The sequence below is a fragment of the Carlito syrichta genome, unplaced genomic scaffold (assembly GCF_000164805.1).
Source record: "Carlito syrichta isolate Samal-C Ts95f unplaced genomic scaffold, Tarsius_syrichta-2.0.1 Scaffold92608, whole genome shotgun sequence".
Classification (NCBI taxonomy): domain Eukaryota; kingdom Metazoa; phylum Chordata; class Mammalia; order Primates; family Tarsiidae; genus Carlito; species Carlito syrichta.
Window position 1 is genome coordinate 296220 of NW_007036704.1, and position 18425 is coordinate 314644.

General features: G+C 39.5%; 2 protein-coding genes across 8 annotated transcripts in view; one reads left to right on the top strand and one right to left on the bottom strand.

Annotated features, from left to right (window-relative positions):
* The window catches only part of ACTL6A (actin like 6A), a 29695-nt gene extending 27323 nt beyond the window's left edge, over positions 1-2372 (top strand). For 3 of the 4 annotated variants that reach the window (XR_002482097.1, XM_008060486.2, XM_021713574.1), the window contains 2 exons: positions 946-1032; positions 1894-2372. Coding sequence is in view for 3 of the 4 variants with exons in the window: in XM_008060486.2 (XP_008058677.1) it covers positions 946-1032; positions 1894-1974 (168 nt within the window). In the remaining variant the exon portion in view is untranslated. Of the gene's footprint in view, positions 1-945; positions 1037-1893 lie in introns of all 4 variants that reach the window. The other variant, XM_021713568.1, reaches the window with a different exon arrangement.
* A 668-nt stretch (positions 2373-3040) lies between these two features.
* The window catches only part of MRPL47 (mitochondrial ribosomal protein L47), a 25560-nt gene continuing 10175 nt past the window's right edge, over positions 3041-18425 (bottom strand). For all 4 annotated transcript variants that reach the window (XM_021713599.1, XM_021713595.1, XM_008060503.1 and 1 more), the window contains 3 exons: positions 15361-15491; positions 13905-14000; positions 3041-3438 (listed from right to left, as the gene is read on the bottom strand). In XM_021713599.1, coding sequence (XP_021569274.1) covers positions 3315-3438; positions 13905-14000; positions 15361-15491 — 351 coding nt within the window. In that variant the 3' untranslated portion in view covers positions 3041-3314. The remainder of the gene's footprint in view (positions 3439-13904; positions 14001-15360; positions 15492-18425) is intronic.

The window sequence follows — 18425 nt, forward strand, 5'->3', positions numbered from 1 at the left end:
GGTGGTCCAGGATCTGGTCAAGACCAGTTAGAGATTATCTTTGCCCTTAAGGGAGTAATTAAAAATTGTCAAGTAACAGGAAGAAAAATTTCATTGTAACAGGTATCAGTCTTACTTACCTACAAAAACCCTTGTTCACCTGTCCCCAGCACCCTCCACCCTCCCCTATTCCATGCTCTACCCTGCCACACGTTTATTTCACTGTGAAAGACTCAACCTATGTGTTCGTATACGGAATAATTGAAAGGTACCAACAATTTGAGAACTATCCTCAGAGGCAGACTCCTACCTAGGTAGGGGGCAAGAATCTCTGCTGTAGGAAGTGAAAAAGGGGATAGTAGTGAGCTATAAAATTATATCAAGAGAGAGTGTGAGTTCAAAACAGAAGTGCTAATTTGTAAGTAAAGCAGTATGAATAAAAAAACGTACCTGAGATCTGATGGCTGCATTTGAATTGACAAGGGTGGGGTAAACTGAGGAGGAGCTGGGATAGCATGAAGGCGCTTGGAAGGGGTGGACAGAAGCACTTAGACGGCTGCGGAGCACTGAAGAAAGGGAGGCAGACTGGGGAAGTAGGTACGTTTGGGGTCTGCTGAAACGAAGAAATACAGGAAGCACATAGCACAGTGCCCGATCTCTAGGTACTGTGCTAGGCATGGGTTTGCCATTTTAGGGTAGAAATAGTGAATTCTGTACTTTAGTATGCAGTTTTCTAAATTTTACATAATATATTGTCACATACTGCATGTCGAGTCATAATCAAAGAACTTTAAAAATCCCTTCTATATAAGAGTTTAACCTACACCTATTAGCCTATTTTGAAATGATCACGTTTAGCCAATCAGTGTTTGAACTACAGAGCCATTAAGAAGTCTGTCAAAATTGACTTTCCTCCATTGCCACAAGTTTTGGTTGTACTAATGCATATTCTTCCCTCTGTTTTAGAGTATGCGGTTGAAATTGATTGCAAATAACACAACAGTGGAACGGAGGTTTAGCTCATGGATTGGTGGCTCCATTCTAGCTTCTCTGGTTAGTAGCTCCTTTGCAAAAATAAAGATTCTTACTGACTTATACTCAATTTAGTAAAAATACTCAAGATAATCCTAGCACTTCATTTATCTTTACATCTTACAACTGTTAAGTAAGTGAAGGACCTAATAAGAATTACCAGTCTCATATGTTCTAATATGACAAAATCCCTCCTTGCTTTATTAAGACATTTGTGAGCCTAATTTCAGTTTCCCTCTCAGAGGTGGAAATATGTTAATGTATGTATGCATCCTCTAGTAATACCCACATTGGCACTTGTCAGGACTTGTCTGCAGTGCCCTCACAAATAAATCATTCCTCCTCAAGTTCTGGTTGTTTCCTGGTGTGTTGGTGAGGTATCAGAAGACAGACAGGAATTGGTTATTGGGACAAATGGTGACGTCATGTTGCTTGGACTAGCGTCTGCCTTGACTAAAGAAAAAACGTCCTTGTACTTTTCTGCACTCCAGATTTAGAGTATTTCCCGTTTGATCTCAGAGCAGCCAAAATAAGTGTCACTAAGTATTCCATCAAACCTTTTGACAGTTTGTTATTACCTTAGATTGGCACCAAACCATCATAGCCAAGCCCCCAGTCTTCCTTGCCAACCATTTTCTAAATCCTATACAGTATAGCAAGTATAAAAGGATTTAATATTCTTCTAACCTTAAAGGCAAGGCTAATTAGTATCTTTAGATGGTTCTAGAGGAGGGCAGAAATAAGAAAATAATAATGGAGTGCTGTTTTGGGAGAAGGGATCCCTAAATGAATTCTTCAAAGCATAAGAGTTGTGAAAATAAAATCAAAGAAAAAGTTATTTTCTGACAAGTAAGGCATGATTATATTTCTCTCCGCTTACAGGGTACCTTTCAACAGATGTGGATTTCAAAACAAGAATATGAAGAAGGAGGGAAGCAGTGTGTGGAGAGGAAATGCCCCTGAAAGAGTTCCCAAGCCTCTACCTTCCTCCCCACCTTACGTTTCATAGCTTTAGTATACTCAGGAAAAGGATGACCATCTTTTGTAGAATGTTTATACGTTTTTGCATATTTCAATTTCCACTTAAATTTTTTAAGGCTTTAACTGGCTCTATAAATTAAAATAAGTTTGTGCTTTCCTTGAAATACACTTATTCTTATTACAAGCATTTTATAATTTTATATAAATGTCTATTTTCTCTAAATATTTTGCTTTCAGTAAAATACTTTCCAACTCTGTTTAGTATATTAATTACCAGTGAATTGGTAGAACTGCTTTTATTGACTAGTAAAAGTTACTGCCTATGCTTTTTACTTTAGGCTTACAAATTAAATAAAAATTCCTAGCCATTCCAGAAATATTTTTTAGACTGTTGTGTGTTGTGATCGACTTGCTATTTTAAGTACTAATTGTACGTATTATTTTGAGTGAAAGTACTGACTGTTTATTAACAGTAGTATCCACATCTTCATATCCTGTTAACACCAGAGGTAAAACTGTTACCTGGATTTCAAGAACTACCTTCTTATCTGTTATATCAGTTAACTCATTCACTACTGCTGATGTGAATTTACGTCATTCCAAAATCTGTTCCTGGTTGCCGCTGATGTGAATTTACCTCATTGTGAAAGGCTGTCTTTTTGGGTTTATAATCCGAATCAAAATACACAGTTCAGAGTGGTATCTGAGCCAAATACTGGATATGTCTGCAACTTGCAGTTGTATTGTGAAAAAGATGACAATTTAGAAAACACTATTTCACTTGTGCTTAACGACAGAAGTTTGCAGCAACCAGCTTTAGATTTTTTTTTGAGTTGGAGTCTCTTTGTCACCCAGGCTGGAATGCAGTGACACGTTCATGGCCACTGCAGCCTTGACCTGCTGGGCTCAGGCAGTCTTCTGCCTCAGCCTTCCAAGTAACTGGAACTACAGACGCACGCCACCACACCTGGCTATAGATTTTTTTTTTTTTTAATTTTCACCTGCTCTCAGTATTAGGAAAGTGAAAAATCTGCTGGTCACGAATGTGTTAACATCACTTTCACACTTTATATAAGACAGGTAACATTCAAGCCTGCTTCAGAATTTTATATCTGAATTTATACCTGATTTTTTACAAGTTTGGTAGAAGCATGACCACTTCCAGAACTAGCACATCATATTAACACTTAGAACAACTGACTACAAGTAAAGTCATTTGACTAAAAGCACAATTTCTTTACAAACCACATAACATACATTTATTTTAAAATATAGACTATTACGCATGATAAACAAAATGATACATTAAGAATTCAAACATCTTAGGCAAGACTTGACTTCTGAGCTTCAGAAAGATGTGGGAACTTCTCTTGAAGAAATTTTTCTTTCTTTTTCTCTAAACTTTTCTTTCTTGCTGTAATACGGGCTTGTTTCTCATATCTCAGTCTAGAATAATAAAGCAAAACAACAATTTATATGAAAGTGTTTCCCTTTAACTTAAAACTATCAAGACATATACATCCATTATATCAAAGCCTCAAACATACCAGTCTCTGTATTTGGTGTATTATAGCTATTATGAAACTTGAATGACAATCACTGTGAACCAACACAAGTTGAGATAAATGTGAAGTCAAAAGCATCCGAAGCCTAATACCAGGTATTCTCATTTCCTGACTGAAAAGAATATTCAGATCTTAGAAGCCTGTAACAGTGCCTGAAGTTCAATTCTGATATGACTTAAAGTTATCAAAATTACCTTATTTTAGAAACACTATACTTTTATTGAGTACATTAGATTCTTGACATTCTGAAACTTGTGTGAATTCCCTCCTTTCAAATAGTACTCAAGTCTGTCATTTCCCCTACACACAGAGAACAAGGCCCTGCTAGGAGATGATGCTTAGTCACTGGTTAGACTTTCTGCTCTCTAAATGAGTCTGTTCTCACACATCAACATCAATGTGCCAGGGCATGAGGTGTTTGTGTCTTAGCTAAATGATGTTGACCTGAAGGGTCAACCTAGGAGTCATCAAAATTGAAAAATTCATGATGCTAAGCTTCTTCTGTACTAACACTGATATTTTACAGGATATTTTACTGATCAATAGAAATAAGTTTACATAAAATACAACAAAATTAAGTGACATGTACTGCTGAAGTTAAGTGAAGACAAGAATAAGCGCATATATACAAAATACATATAAAGACTAAATTATCCATTCTATTTGTCAATTTTTGCTCCAACTAAATTTTGGCAAGTTACAAAAAAACCCATCTGTAAGAATAAAGTTTTTCTTGTTTTGAGTCGAGGTCTCACGGTGTCACCCTCACATGACCTACTATAGCCTTGATCTATGCTTTGGCAATCCTTCCGCCTTCGTCTCCTGAGTATCTGGAAATACACACACCACCATGCCTGGCTAATGTTTTGTAAAGATGAATTCTTGCTATGCTGCCCAGGCTGATCTTAAACTCCTGGGCTCAAGTAAAAGTAATCCTCCCACTTCAGCCTCCCAGTGCTGGGAATACAGGTGTGAGACACCATGCCTGACACATTCTTCAGAATATTCAGATTATGCTACATTCTCTGAAGGTAAAGGTTAAAAAACAGTTTCAAACATAAAATAATTAGAATATGCATAAAACCTTGAAAAGTGATAGTGGATTGATAAATTGTCATACTTTATTTTAAAAGTCATGGGGAATTCCAAGAGACAATGGAGTTACAGTGTGTGAGTCTCCACATCAGTGAGACTGCACCCGGACAAATATGCATGCAAGTGTGTGGGCAAGTGGGCGTGTGAGGGAGTGAGGATGTGGGGACAAGCAGCCTGAGTTCTCCTGCTGAGGCAGCTGTCCCGCTCAGCCACTCGAATCTCAGCGCAATCCACGGCCCAGAGGCAGATACCATCACTAGAACCCTACACCTAGAGGAAAGTGGTAAAAAATAGCCGCCGCTGGCACTGCCCACCACCACAGCCTTTGGTGCCAGATCAGACGTTGGCAGCCAGGACCACGGAGAAAATACACTGGAGGAACTAGTCTCGGGGAAGGACAAGAGGCAGAGCTATCCCCACTCGAGTGGAGACAGGCTCTGGCCTGCCCATATCAACAGCAGAGCTACTCCCTGAGACTGAGGGGTGAATTCAGCACCTCTGTGAGGTTGATCATTTCCAGCCCAGAGAGAATACCACAGGTGCAGTATCTCCAGAGGGACAGGCCCGTCAGGGAGACCCAGGCACCTCTTCCCCCTAACTGGAAGATCTGTGGGTCTACGGCTGCAACCAGAGATGAAAAACACAGGCCACAGTGGATGAGTGGGGGTGAGTTTTAGACTGACCCAGCTCCCTTCCCTCAGCAACTTGCGAAGCGCATGACCCAGGCATCCTGATTAGCACACGCAGAGAAGGCTGAACACAGGAGGGTTTGCTGGGGGCAATTTGTAGCCTCTCCCTGACCACACTGTCAGCAGGGGGACAGATCTAGAGATCAGAGCCCCTCCATCCTCTGCCTCAAGCCAAGAGTAGCAGTGCTTCAGTCACACCAACAAAGAATCTGAAGTTTCAGAAACTGCCACAAGAGGGTGCTCAAGGATTACAAAAGGCTTTTTTTTTGGTTGTTTTTCCCTGCACTCCCTCTATATTTTGCTGTGTGGGTGTATATTTAATTTTGTTTTATCCCTTCTCCTCCTTTTTTTCACATAAAGGTATATGTGAGTGAAAATGTCCTCATATTGTCAGTTTTCGTTTTTTTTCCCCTTTTTTACTGGTTTGTTTTCCTTCTCCGTTCTCTTTATTGGCCTTTCTTCTCCCTTCTCTCTTTCTCAATTCATTTTCTTCCCCTTATGTTATTTTGTTGCCAGGGGATATACATATGTTCCCATTGCATGGACACACTACTGTGAGGTGGTGGGAAGTCGGGCCCAAGGGACCCACACTCCGGTCAGCAAACACTGTGATCTGCAGGCAGTTTTTGAATCTTAGTACACCCCCAGACACACCTTATTCAAATCTCAAAGCTGCAAAAGGACAGCACAGCTCCCCGCCCCCAACTTGGCTTCAAAATCAAACAATTCCTATGGCTTTACCAAAGGCAGAATAGGGGGATGAAAAAACACAGGTAGCCCAGAGACCTCTGGAAATATGGCCGGAGAATACAGACTGTAGAACTCAAACAATGAAGAGTGCCCAGACTGACTGGTCTCAGATAACAAATGCAGAGATCAAAGAATGGTTAGAAAAGATGACTAAAAACCAAGAAGGGCAAGACGAAAACATGAAAGAATTAATTACAGAGATGCAAACCATAAAGAATACAATCAATGAAATAAATAACAAACTGAAAAGCATGGAAAGCAAAATTAACCAAACAGAAGAAAGAATCTCCGAGCTTGAATATGGAACTAACCCAATCTGTTAAAAACGTAGAAAGGAAGCTTAAAAAGATGGAACAAAGCCTTCAAATGACGTGCAATTATATTTAGAGGCCAAACTTATACCTGAACCATACCTTTGAAGCAGAAAAGGGGAATGAGAGCACCCTGAAATAAACATTCCATGAGGTCATCCAAGAAAACTTCCCACATCTCATTAGAGATGAGACTATCCAAACACAAGAGATTTAGAAAAACCCCTGCAAGGCATCAAATGAGAAGACCAACTCCTAGACACAAAGTAATTTGCTTACATAAAGTATGCATAAAAGAAAAAATCCTAAAGGCGGCAAAAGAAAAAGGTCAGACTACCTACCATGGAAGACCAATTAGAATAGCAACAGACTTGGCTACAAAACCACTATAGGCTAGAAGAGAATGGAGTCCAATCTTCAAAGTTCTCAAAGATAAACAATTCCAACCAAGAATTTCCTACCCAGCTAAACTAAGCCTCATCAGAGGTGGACAATTAAAATCCTTCCCAGAAATTCAATCCTTAAGAGTTTATGATGCCTCCAGACAGCTCTACAGGAGACACTTAAGAAGGTATTAAGCACAGAAGAAAAAAAAGAATGACACACACTTCCCAAGAATGCAGGAAAACAGAGAATCAGCACAGCATGCACTGACTGCAAAATTGAAAACACCCATATAGCAACCAAAAATCAAAAGAAAACTCACAAATAAACAACAACAAAAAGACTTTATGAGTCTCATGACAGGGACAAACTCTCACATCACAATAATCAGCTTGAATGTAAATGGATTAAATGCACCATTGAAAAGACATAGAATGACAAACTGGATTAAAAACAAAAACAAAAACATGACCCAACAATATGCTGCCTCCAGGAAACACATCTCACTACAAAGGGCACTCACAGACTCAAAGTTAGATGGAAAACAAATTTTCAGGCAAACAAATCACAAAAGAAGGCAGGAGTTGCAATCTTAATATCAGACAAAAAACCCTTAAACTATCAAAACTTTTAAAAAGATACAGAAGGACACTACATAATGATAAAAGTTTCAATCCATCAACAAGAAATATCCATCCTAAACATGTTATGCACCCAATACAGGAGCACCAGCTTTTATAAAGCAGCTACTAAGTAAATGAAAACAAGATATTGACTCTAACATTATTATAGCTGGGAACTTAAATATCCCACTAACAACCCTAGATAAATCATTGAGGAAAATAAATCAACAAGGAGATCTGGACCCTCAATGTGACATTTGACCAAATGGATTTAACAGATACTATAGAACGCTCCACCCAACAACCACAGAATATACATGTTACTCATCACCACCTGGAACATACTCCAAGACTGACCACATACTTGGCTATAAATCAAGCATAAATGGATTTATCATAAGATCAAAATACCACTATTCACCTTCTCAGACCACAGTGAAAGAAAAATAAATATCACCACCAACAAAATTCCTCCAAAACCCACAGACATGGACCCTAAACAACATAATGCTGCACAACTCCTAGGTTAACACAGAAAACAAAACAGAAATTAAAAGATTCCTGAAAACAGATGAAAACAAAGAAATATCTTACCAAAACTTCTGGGAAGCCATAGAATCAGTACAATGAGGGGAATTTATATCTCTATGAGCACACATCAAGAAAATAGAAAGATCACAAGTTAACAGCCTAACAAATCACCCAAGGGAGCTGGAAAGGCAAGACCATCAAAACCCTAATTTCAGAAGAATCTAGACCACCAAAGCAAAAAGCCCAAATACAGGATATAGAAGAAAAAATATCATAAAAAAAGAATCAATGGGCCAGGTTCAATGGCTCAGCCCGTAATCCCAGCACTTTGGGAGGCCAAGACAAGTGGATTGCCTTTGCCCGTGGGTTCAAGACCAGCCCAGGCAACTTGGTGAGGCTTCATCTCTACAATAAATCAAAAATTAGCTGGGTGTGGTAGTGCATGCCTGTAGTTCCAGCTACTTGGAGGGCTGAGGTGGAAGGATTGCTGGAGCTCAGCAGGTCGACGCTGGGGTGGCCGTGAGTGTGATACCGCACTCCAGCCTGGGCGACGGAGTGAGACTCCAACTCAAAAAAAAAAAAAAAAAAAGGAATCAATAAAACAAAAAGCTGGTTCTTTGAAAGGATAAACAAGATTGATGGACCCCTAGTCAGAATGACCGAGAAAAAGAAAGGAAAATCCCTAATAACACAATCAGAAATGGAAAAGATCTAGTTATAATTGACTCCAAAGAAATACAAAAGATTAACAGAGATTACTATGCATAACTGTATGGAAACAAACCCGAAAACCTAAATGAAATGGATGACTTTCTGACATCACACAACCTCCCAAGGTTAACAAGAAGAATTTGAGACACTATATAGACCAGTAACAGCCCAGGAAATTGACTCCATCATAAGAAAACTATCTACAAAAAAAGCCCTGGACCAGACAGTTCCAGAGCAATTCTACAAAACATACAAGGAAGAGCTGATACCAATCCTATTGAAAGCATTCCAGGTAATCAAGAAAGACAGAACCCTCTCCAAATCATTTTATGAAGCTAACATCACACTGATACCCAAACCAGGTAAAGACCCAACAAAGAAAGAACTACACACCAATATCTCTGATGAACATAGACGTAAAAATTCTCAACAAGATTCTAGCAAACAGGATACAATACATATCAAAAATCAACCACCATGACACCAAGTAGGCTTCATCCCCAGGATGCAGGGCTGGTTCAACATCCACAAGATCATAAGTGTAATTAAATACATCAACTGATGTAAAAACAAGAACCACATCATTATATCATCAGACACAGAAAAAACTTTCGATAAAATCCAGCATCCCTTCTTGATAAAAACCCTTGAACACCTAGGCATAGAGGGAACATACATCAAAATAGTAAGTGCCATCTATGATAAACCCACAGTCAACACATTGCTAAATGGATAGAAATTGGAAGCATTTTCCTGAAAACCAGAACAAGAAAAGGCTGCCCTCCTTTTCTACACAGTGTTGGAAGTCTTGTCTAGAGCAATCAGAGAAGAGAAAGAAATCAAGGGTATCCAAATAAGAAAAGAGAAGTTAAGTTATCCCTCTTTGCTGATATGTCCTATGCCTTGAAAACCCAAAAAAATCTGTCAAAAACCTCCTTGCACTGATTAAACACTTTGGTAAAGTCTCAGGGTACAAAATAAACATGCAAAAGATAGTCACATTCTTATACACCAATAACAAACAGGCATAGAACCAAATAAAAAAAACAATCCCATTCACAATAGTCACAAAGAAAATGAAAATCCTCAGCATCTTTCTCGCCTGAGAAGTAAAAGACCTTTACAATGAAAATTACAAAACACTGCTCAAAAGAATCAAAGAAGTCCAGGCACAGTGACTCAGCCTGTGATCCCAGCACTTTGGGAGGCCGAGGTGAGAGGACTGCCTGAGTCCAGGGGTTCGGGATCAGCCTGGGTAACTTGGTGAGACCTTGTCTCTACAAAAAATCATAAAAACTAGCCGGGCACGGTGGCATGCTTCTGTAGTTCCAGCTCCTTGGAAGGCTGAGGTGGAAGGATCGCTTAAGCCCAGCAGGTCGAGGCTGCGGTGGCCGTGAACATACCACTGCACTCCAGCCTGGGCGACAGGATTGAGACTCCAACTCAAAAAAACAAAAAAAGAAATCAAAGAAGACAAAAACAAATGTTCCATGCTCATGGACTGGAAGAATCAACATTGTTAAAATTCTATCCTACCCAAGGCAATCTACAGATTGCCATTAAATTACCAATATCACTCTTCTCAGAACTGGAAACAACAATACAGAAATTCATATGGAAATGTAAACGACCACAAGTAGCCAAAACAATCCTCAGCAAAAGAAATGAAACAGGAGGTCTCACACATCCAGACTTTAAACTTTATTATAAGGCTACAATAATCAAAACAGCTTGGTATTTGTACAAGAAAAGGCATATAGACCAATGATGGTAAACAGGATAGAGATTCTGAAAGTGAAACCTCAATTTCTCAACCAATTCATCTTTCACAAATCCTCCAACAACAACTACTGGGAAGAGGAGAACCTATTCAGTAAATGGTGCCGGAAAAACTGGCTGACCACATGCAAAAGACTGAAATAGAACTCCTACCTATCACCATTCACAAAAATCAATTCCAAATGGATCAAAGACCTAACCGTAAAACTTCAAACTCTAAGAATCTTAGAAAACACAAGAGACACCCTTAGGGAAACTGGAATAGGCAACCAATTCCTGACCAAAACTCCAAATGGCCATGCCATAAGAGAGAAGATAGACAAGTGGGATCTCTTCAAACTGAGTAACTTCTGCAAAGTAAAAGAAACCATCAAGAGAGTGGGGACAGCCCACAGAATGGGAAAAAAATATTTGCCAATTATATATCCGACAAAAGTTTAACATCCAGGATGTACTGAAAGGAAAAAAACAAACAGCCCTAATTAAAAATGGGCAAAACATATGAATAGACACTTCTCAAAAGAAGACATACAAACAGCCAAGGATACATGAAAAAATGATCAGTCTCACTATCATCAAAGAAATGCAAATTAAAACCACACTGAGATACCACCTAACTCCAGTCAGGATGGCCATCATCAATAACTCAAAAAATTACAGATGCTGAAGAGGATGAAGGGAAAAGGGAATGCTTCTACACTGTTGGTGGGGGTGTAAACTAGCACAAACAACTATGGAAAATAGTGTGGTGATTCCTAAAAGATCTAAAATTCGACCTTCCTTACAACCCAGTAACCCCCCTCTGGGAACTCAAATCACTCTATAAAAAGGATACTGCACATGCATGTTTAGTGCAGCATTATTATTATTATTATTTTTTGAGTTGGAGTCTCACTCTGTCGCCCAGACTGGAGTGCAGTGGCCGCTCCCAGCCACCGCAGCCTTGACCTGCTGGGCTCCGGCGATCTTCCGCCTCAGCCTTCCAAGTAGCTGGAACTACATGCGCACACTACCACACCCGGCTGATTTTTTATTTACTGTAGAGATGAGGTCTCGCCAAGTTGCCCAGGCGGGTCTCGAACCTGCGGGCTCAGGCAATCCACTCACCTCAGCCTCCCAAAGTGCGGGATTACAGGCTGAGCCACCGAGCCCGGCTTCTGCAGCATTATTCACAACAGTAAAACCATGCTGCCCCTTGAAAGTGGACTGGATAAAAAACTGTGGTACATGTACATGATAGAATACTATGCAGACATAAAGGACAAAATTATGGACTTCGCAGCAACCTGGATGAATTTAGAGTAATACTGAGTGATCCTTCACTGAAACAAAGAACTGAGTACATCTTCTCACTCAGAAGCAGACCCTGAACATTTATCATAATACTATAAGAAAGGGATTGGCAGTAGTGGGAAACTGCTAGGGTAGGGAGGGGGCATATAACATCAATAAGGGTACTTAAAACCAGGCGAAATGGGGACCAAAGGGAGACCCAAACTTCACCTGTACTTAATGTACTTAATCCTGAATTGTACCTCACATCTTTAAAAATAAAAAAGTCATGTTATTTATAGCTTCACCTTATGTGACCAAGAGGCAAAAGAATCACATGGCACAACACTGGACTTGGGAAATCCTGGAGGAAAAAACCAGCCAGTGCAAGCAGAACTCCTCAGTTGCTTAGCATCTGACTAGGTCTTAGAATAGTGGAGAGGTTTCAAAGCTGTAGGAATAGAAAAGCCAAAGGAAAGATGAGCAGGATACATTTAGGAAACAAGGTGAGAGTTCGGACTTTGATGAAGAATAAGTAGCTAAGACTAAACTGGGAACATGGTGGGAAACAGCCTAGATGACACCCTGTAGAGAAGAAGCAACTGTATGTGATCAAACAGCACTGATGTGATCAAAAGGTTCGAGGAAAATTAGCCAGGAAGCAACACTTGAAGGAACCGGAGTGAGAAAGATGTTCACTAATTCGATCTGATGAAGAGAGACAGCATGAAGGCAGACAATGGAGAAGAAAAGACAGGTCCTGGAGACACTGTGCAGAAAAACCAAATCCTGGATTGACTTCTAGAGCACTGGTGATGAGAGAGATGATGGCCGTGAGTGCCCGTGCAAATGGATATGCTGTACACAGATAAAACAACATGAGAAGAGGCAGCAGATTTAGTATGGAAGATGAAAAATCTTAAATGTGATTCTAAAGTATATTAAATACTTAAAGTCCAGGCTAAAGATATATTCTACTCCCATTTAAATTGTTTTTGCTTTGTATTCATATGGAAACAAGCTTTTGGGGAAGAAAATCAGTTTTTGAGGAACTCTTGCGGAAAATAGCATGTATTATCCAAGGCAGTTGTTGAAAGCTGTGACTCCTGTGCTGCTATCATTTCCCCTTGAACTTCCCAGTTGCTTTCCCAGCCCTGAACTCTGATTTCTAGCACCTTCAGCCAGGAACCCTTTGTTTCCCCGACCCTGTCTCTCTTTGCAGCCATACAATGGGAGATATGCAGCACCTTGGCCCAGGAAACCACACACTTGCAATACTTTTGCCTTCCAACTGCAATTTCAGAGATTAAATTCTGTGTCCTCTGGCTTTTGTTTTTCTTTGGATGTGGATTCAGGGTTTTAAATAGCTCTTATGGCCAGGGCAGTGGCTCACACCTGTAATCCAACCACTTTAGGAAGCTAAGGTAAGGGAACTGCTTAAGCCCAGGAGTTCAAGACCAGCTGGGCAACATAGCAAGAACTTTTCTCCACACAAAAAAAATTTTTTTTAAATGAGCCGGCTGTGGTGGCATGCTCCTGTAGTCCCAGTTACTTGGGAGGCTGAGATGGAAGGATCACCTGAGCCCAGGAGCTCATGGTTATAGTGAGCCGTGATCTTACCACTACACTCCAACCTGGGCAACAAAGTGGGACCTTGACTCAAAAAAAGAAAAGAAAAAAATTGTTCTTTTAAAAAATCTTGGTTTTTATATAGTTATCAGCTGTTGGTTCACGGGACCACCTTACTCCTCTACCATAATGGAAGCCCTGTGTTCTCTGTATTCAGTGATAAACCTAACACAGGAAAAACTTTGAAGGTCAACATTCTGCAGGATGAGGTAAATTCAGATATAAGGCCATAGACTTCTCTTCCTAGCCCCACCTCTTTTCATCAGCCTTGCAATAACACAAGTTCATATTTTATGCAACTCAATTATTTGGACCTTCATTTTAACATCATAGTAGAATTTTTCTATCCATTTACATAGAAACAGATGAACATAAGGCATTAAAAGTTCTGGAAGGATATACACTATAATGTTAATAGTGGCTATCTCTGGATGGTGAGGTTATATATGGCATTAATTTTCTTTTTTACTTGACTTTCCTAACTTTTAAATCACTATGGAATAACAAATTAAAATTTAGAGAAAGCTTAACATATGTCATCTGATGTAAAGACAAATGGGTACTTGTACTCACCTGACAAAACGGTCCACATAAGGCATTGCAAAGAATCGTTTCCTGTTGTATCTTTTATTCAGGTACCAAGGTATAGGCCACTGCTTGAACTTGTGCCTGCCAAGAAAACAAAAAGTTATTTGCCTTGTAGAAAACATTTAATACATTTTCACTTTCCTAGTAGAAAATAAAAAAAAAAATGTTTAGTGATAAACGCTTTTCTCTTTTCTGTGTTAGATTAGATGGTTATAGACCGCCAGGCTATTCCCCTGAATTTGGCTCCAAGCAGCCCCATTACTACAAACTCCATCAAAAGAACACATCAAATGAGTAAGTGCTATTAAGCGTATAATGTCATGAATACAGGGAAGGTTTTAACCACCCAAAATGCCTTCCCTATTTTGCTGACTGATGTTTAAAATTCTAACAATGCTTCATCTTAGCTGTTGACCCCAAATGTAAATAATCCCCCAGAAGAAAAGTGTGTGTGTGCGCGCGTGCGCGTGTAAGTATGTGTGTATGTGTATTTATTTATTTAGTCATTAATTTATTTATTTAGAGTCGCAGCCTCACTCTGTTGCCCATTCATTCATTTACTTAGAGTCAGAGTCTCACTCTGTCACCTAGACACGATCATGGCCACCGCAGCCTTGACCCACTGGGCTCAGGCAATCCTTCTGCCTCAGTCTTCCAAGTAGTTGGAACAACAGGTATGTGCCACCACGCTCAGCTAATTTTTTGATTTACTGTAGAGACAAGGTCTCACCGTGTTGCCCAGACTGGTCTCGAGCCTGTGGGCTCAGGCAATCCTCTCGCCTCCACCTCCCAAAGTGTTGAGATTACAGGCAGGAGCCACCACTCCTGGCAGAAAAGTTTATTTACACCAGACCTTCTCAATTATTTATACCTCAGAGTGAATGTCAGATCCTTTCCCAAACTCTGACAAGACTCTGGGATCTGGATGTAGAAGAGACAAGGAGGTATAATAAACTGCTTCATATTTGGCCTAAGGCTTATCTTGATGGCTATGGAAGCAAACAGAAACTGGCTCATGTGACCTTATTTCTTGAGAACTTTTTTTAATAGTCCCAGGTTCTCAATGGGCAAAGACGGCAGGTGTACGTCCTGAAGTTACCTTAATGGGATTTATAACCTTCTGAAATTATACATGAACATGAACATTTTTGGGGGGAAAAGGATACATAACTTCCATCAAATTTTCAAAAACATTAATCAATTCACATAAGATTAAGAACCACTATAATAAAGAACCTATAGATAACTGAATCATGGGAATGAGATGTCTGGGCTGGTGTTGGTTTTACCAGATAAAGCTACCTTCATTCGTATCCTTTGGTATTCCAAAGGAGATTGAAGCCTATGTATGGTGAGAATTTTCTTAAAAAATACTGGGCAAGGGAAGGAGGCATGGGATCTTCATTTCTATTTTAGAAGAGTCACAGAGTAATCTACATACCAAATGATTCTTCCAAAAATGTCTCTTCTCCAAGCACCAGGTCTAGCATTTTCTTGACCAGTCTGAAGAAGCCTTAGGGCATCTTCTCTTTCCTGAACAACTTTATCTAATGCATCCATGGACTCTACTACCTGAGAAGAGAATAGAAAGATACAATTTCAATAATCACCTATAACAAAATTCCAAAGAAAGAGAGCACACAATGATTCATGCTGACTGAGCATGGTGGCTCATACCTATAATCCCAGGACTTTGGGAGGTTGAGGCAGGAGGACTGCTTCAGAACAGGAGTTCAAGACCAGCCTGGGCAATATAGCGAGACCACATCCCTACAAAAATTTAACCAGGCATTGTGGTGCACGCCTATAGTCCCAGCTATTCAGGAAGCTAAGATGGAAGGATCACCTGAGTCCAGCTGGTCAAGGCTGTGGTGGGCTGTGATCATGCTACTGCTCTTCAGCCTGGGCAACAGAATGAGACCCCCAACTCAAAAAAAAAAAGACTCAGGCTACAGAAAATATGTGATGAATAGTGATGCCAAAGAACTACTCTGTCAAGTATGCTTACACTTGGCGTAAGTATATACAAACAGGTATCTACATTATCGCTTTCTGTAATTTTTGAAAAGCTTGTAGTTTTACTTGAATGAAAATTTATTTAGCTTAGATATCCATATATTAGTTTTGTTTGGAGTGGGATACACTCGTACAGATTTCTTTCTAAGACCCAATTTGATTCATGCTATTTCAAAACTCAGTGAGCTAATAGGAATTGAAAAGTTTGTTATTTTTGTTATATTAAAAAACATGTTTTGGCCTCAACAAATCTCTGTGTTCCTGACATGTACCACAGATATTATGGCCTGCTTGATAGCTGTTGCTGTTACAGGAAAGGAATGTCAGTTTATCTTGATACTAGAGTAATCTCCAAAGATTCATCAAGATGCAAGATGATACAATTAAACTTGTATTTATTTTTACTTCTTTAAGATTTCTATTGCCAGGTGCAATGGATCACACCTTTAATCCCAGCACTTTGGCAGGTGGAGGCAAGAGGATTGCCTGAGCCCACAGGTTTGAGACCAACCTGGGAAACTTGGAGACCCTGTCTCTACAATAAATCAAAAAATTAGCTGGGCATGGTGGCACATGTCTGTGGTTCCAGCTACCTGAAAGGTTGAGGCAGAAGGATCACCTGAGCCCAGCAGGTTGAGGCTGCAGTGGCCATGAGTATCCCACTGCACACCAGCTTGGGTGACAGAGTGAGACTCCTACTTAAAAAAAAAAAAAAAAAAGATTTCTATTTTTTGTAATATACATATTTGTAGAGTAGTAATATATTTACGAATATTCATAGATTGGGGATTATAACATCGGATAAGCCAACCTTTCCCATAGTTCTAAATACACACTGTAAGCCCTTTCATATGTGTGTATTATCCTTGAGAATCACAACAGGTATCAGACACTGCATAATGTGTTTTTAATAAGAATCCTCAAAGAAAGTGCACATTAGATTATAAACATAATCCATCCCCCAGTTAGCTATGAGAGCTGACAGAGAGGTAAAAGCTACACATTTGGATACATACCTCATAACCTGTTTATTCAGTTTGTACTCAGCACTTGTGCTGTTCCCAGCTTCCCTCACTGCCTTATAGTAGCCAAATCCATATATCCTTTTCTCAACTATATATGAATTTCTACATAATCCTTGAGAAATAAAAAATAGGTAAGACGAATCCTATTGTGAAGACAGACAAGATTAGGAGAGTGAAGGGACCACACTGTTAGAACTTAATGCAAAGTTCTCTAACCTTTCAGAATTTTTATTAAATTTAACTACACTAAGAAGTTTGCCCAAGTAAGGGTGGGGCTTGGGGCTCCTAACTGAAATCTAACAAAGATAACAAAGCTCACAAAGATATAAAGTTAATGGCTGGTAAGACCACAGTTAACATTCAAATGTTCATGCCAACAGATGTGAAGGCAAATCAGAAGTATCAATTAGATACACCTTACTTAAAACAAGTCAACCTCAAAGACTTGTTTTGTTTGGAGACTTCTCTAACCTATAAATTTCTCAGAGCCCAGAGCATCAGCTGAGAGAATATAAAGTTAATGGGACTAAGAGTAAACACTTCTATTTGTAGCCAGGAATTAAATTTAGAGTGTAGTCTTGAAACACTTTTTTTTTTTTTTAAAGCAGGATTTATTGAGAGGACAGAAAAACTCCCACAGTGGGAAGGGACCTAAGGGGGTTGCTCTTTTTTTTTTTTTGGTAAAGATGGGGATTTTCACTATATTGCCCAGGCTGGTCTCAAACTCCTGGTCTCAAACAATCCTCCCACCTAGGCCTCCCAAAGTGCTAGGATTACATGTGTGAGCCACTATACCTGTCCCCATTTTTTAAAAAAGAGCCTAAAATAAGTGCACTTGTAAAATTATAATCAGTCTTTTATCATTTGCCTTGTTTCTGTATTTCAACACAGAGACTAACATAATGTCATATCCTTCTGTGATCAACAAGTACAAATACTTGAAAGAAAAGCTCATACAGTCTGGGTCTTTTATCTCGAAGGGGAATCTAGTTACTTTAGTTACAATCATACCTAACTATTCTGCCTGAATTGCAAAATCTCTCTCTAAATTTTAATATCATTCTGTAACTAAAACTTGTCTGTAATATGCTTGAACTGGGTATCATCAACCCAGATCAGTCTAGTGATAAGAATTAAATCCCAGTTCTCATTTTCTTTTTTGCACTTCCTTAAACAGTTCCAAATCTTCAGTTTATGTATTGAAAATAATTCCTTTTTTATTTTTGCTTGATGGTTTCCTAAGTAGAATGTCACAAAACACTGGGAACGCTAAATATAGCTAAGATTTTTTTTTTTTGAGTTGGAGTCTCACTCTGTCGCCCAGACTGGAGTGCAGTGGCCACTCCCGGCCACTGCAGCCTCGACCTGCTGGGCTCTGGGGATCCTTCCACCTCAGCCTTCCGAGTAGCCGGAATTACAGGCGCGCGCTACCACGCCCAGCTAATTTTTTAATTTATGTAGAGAT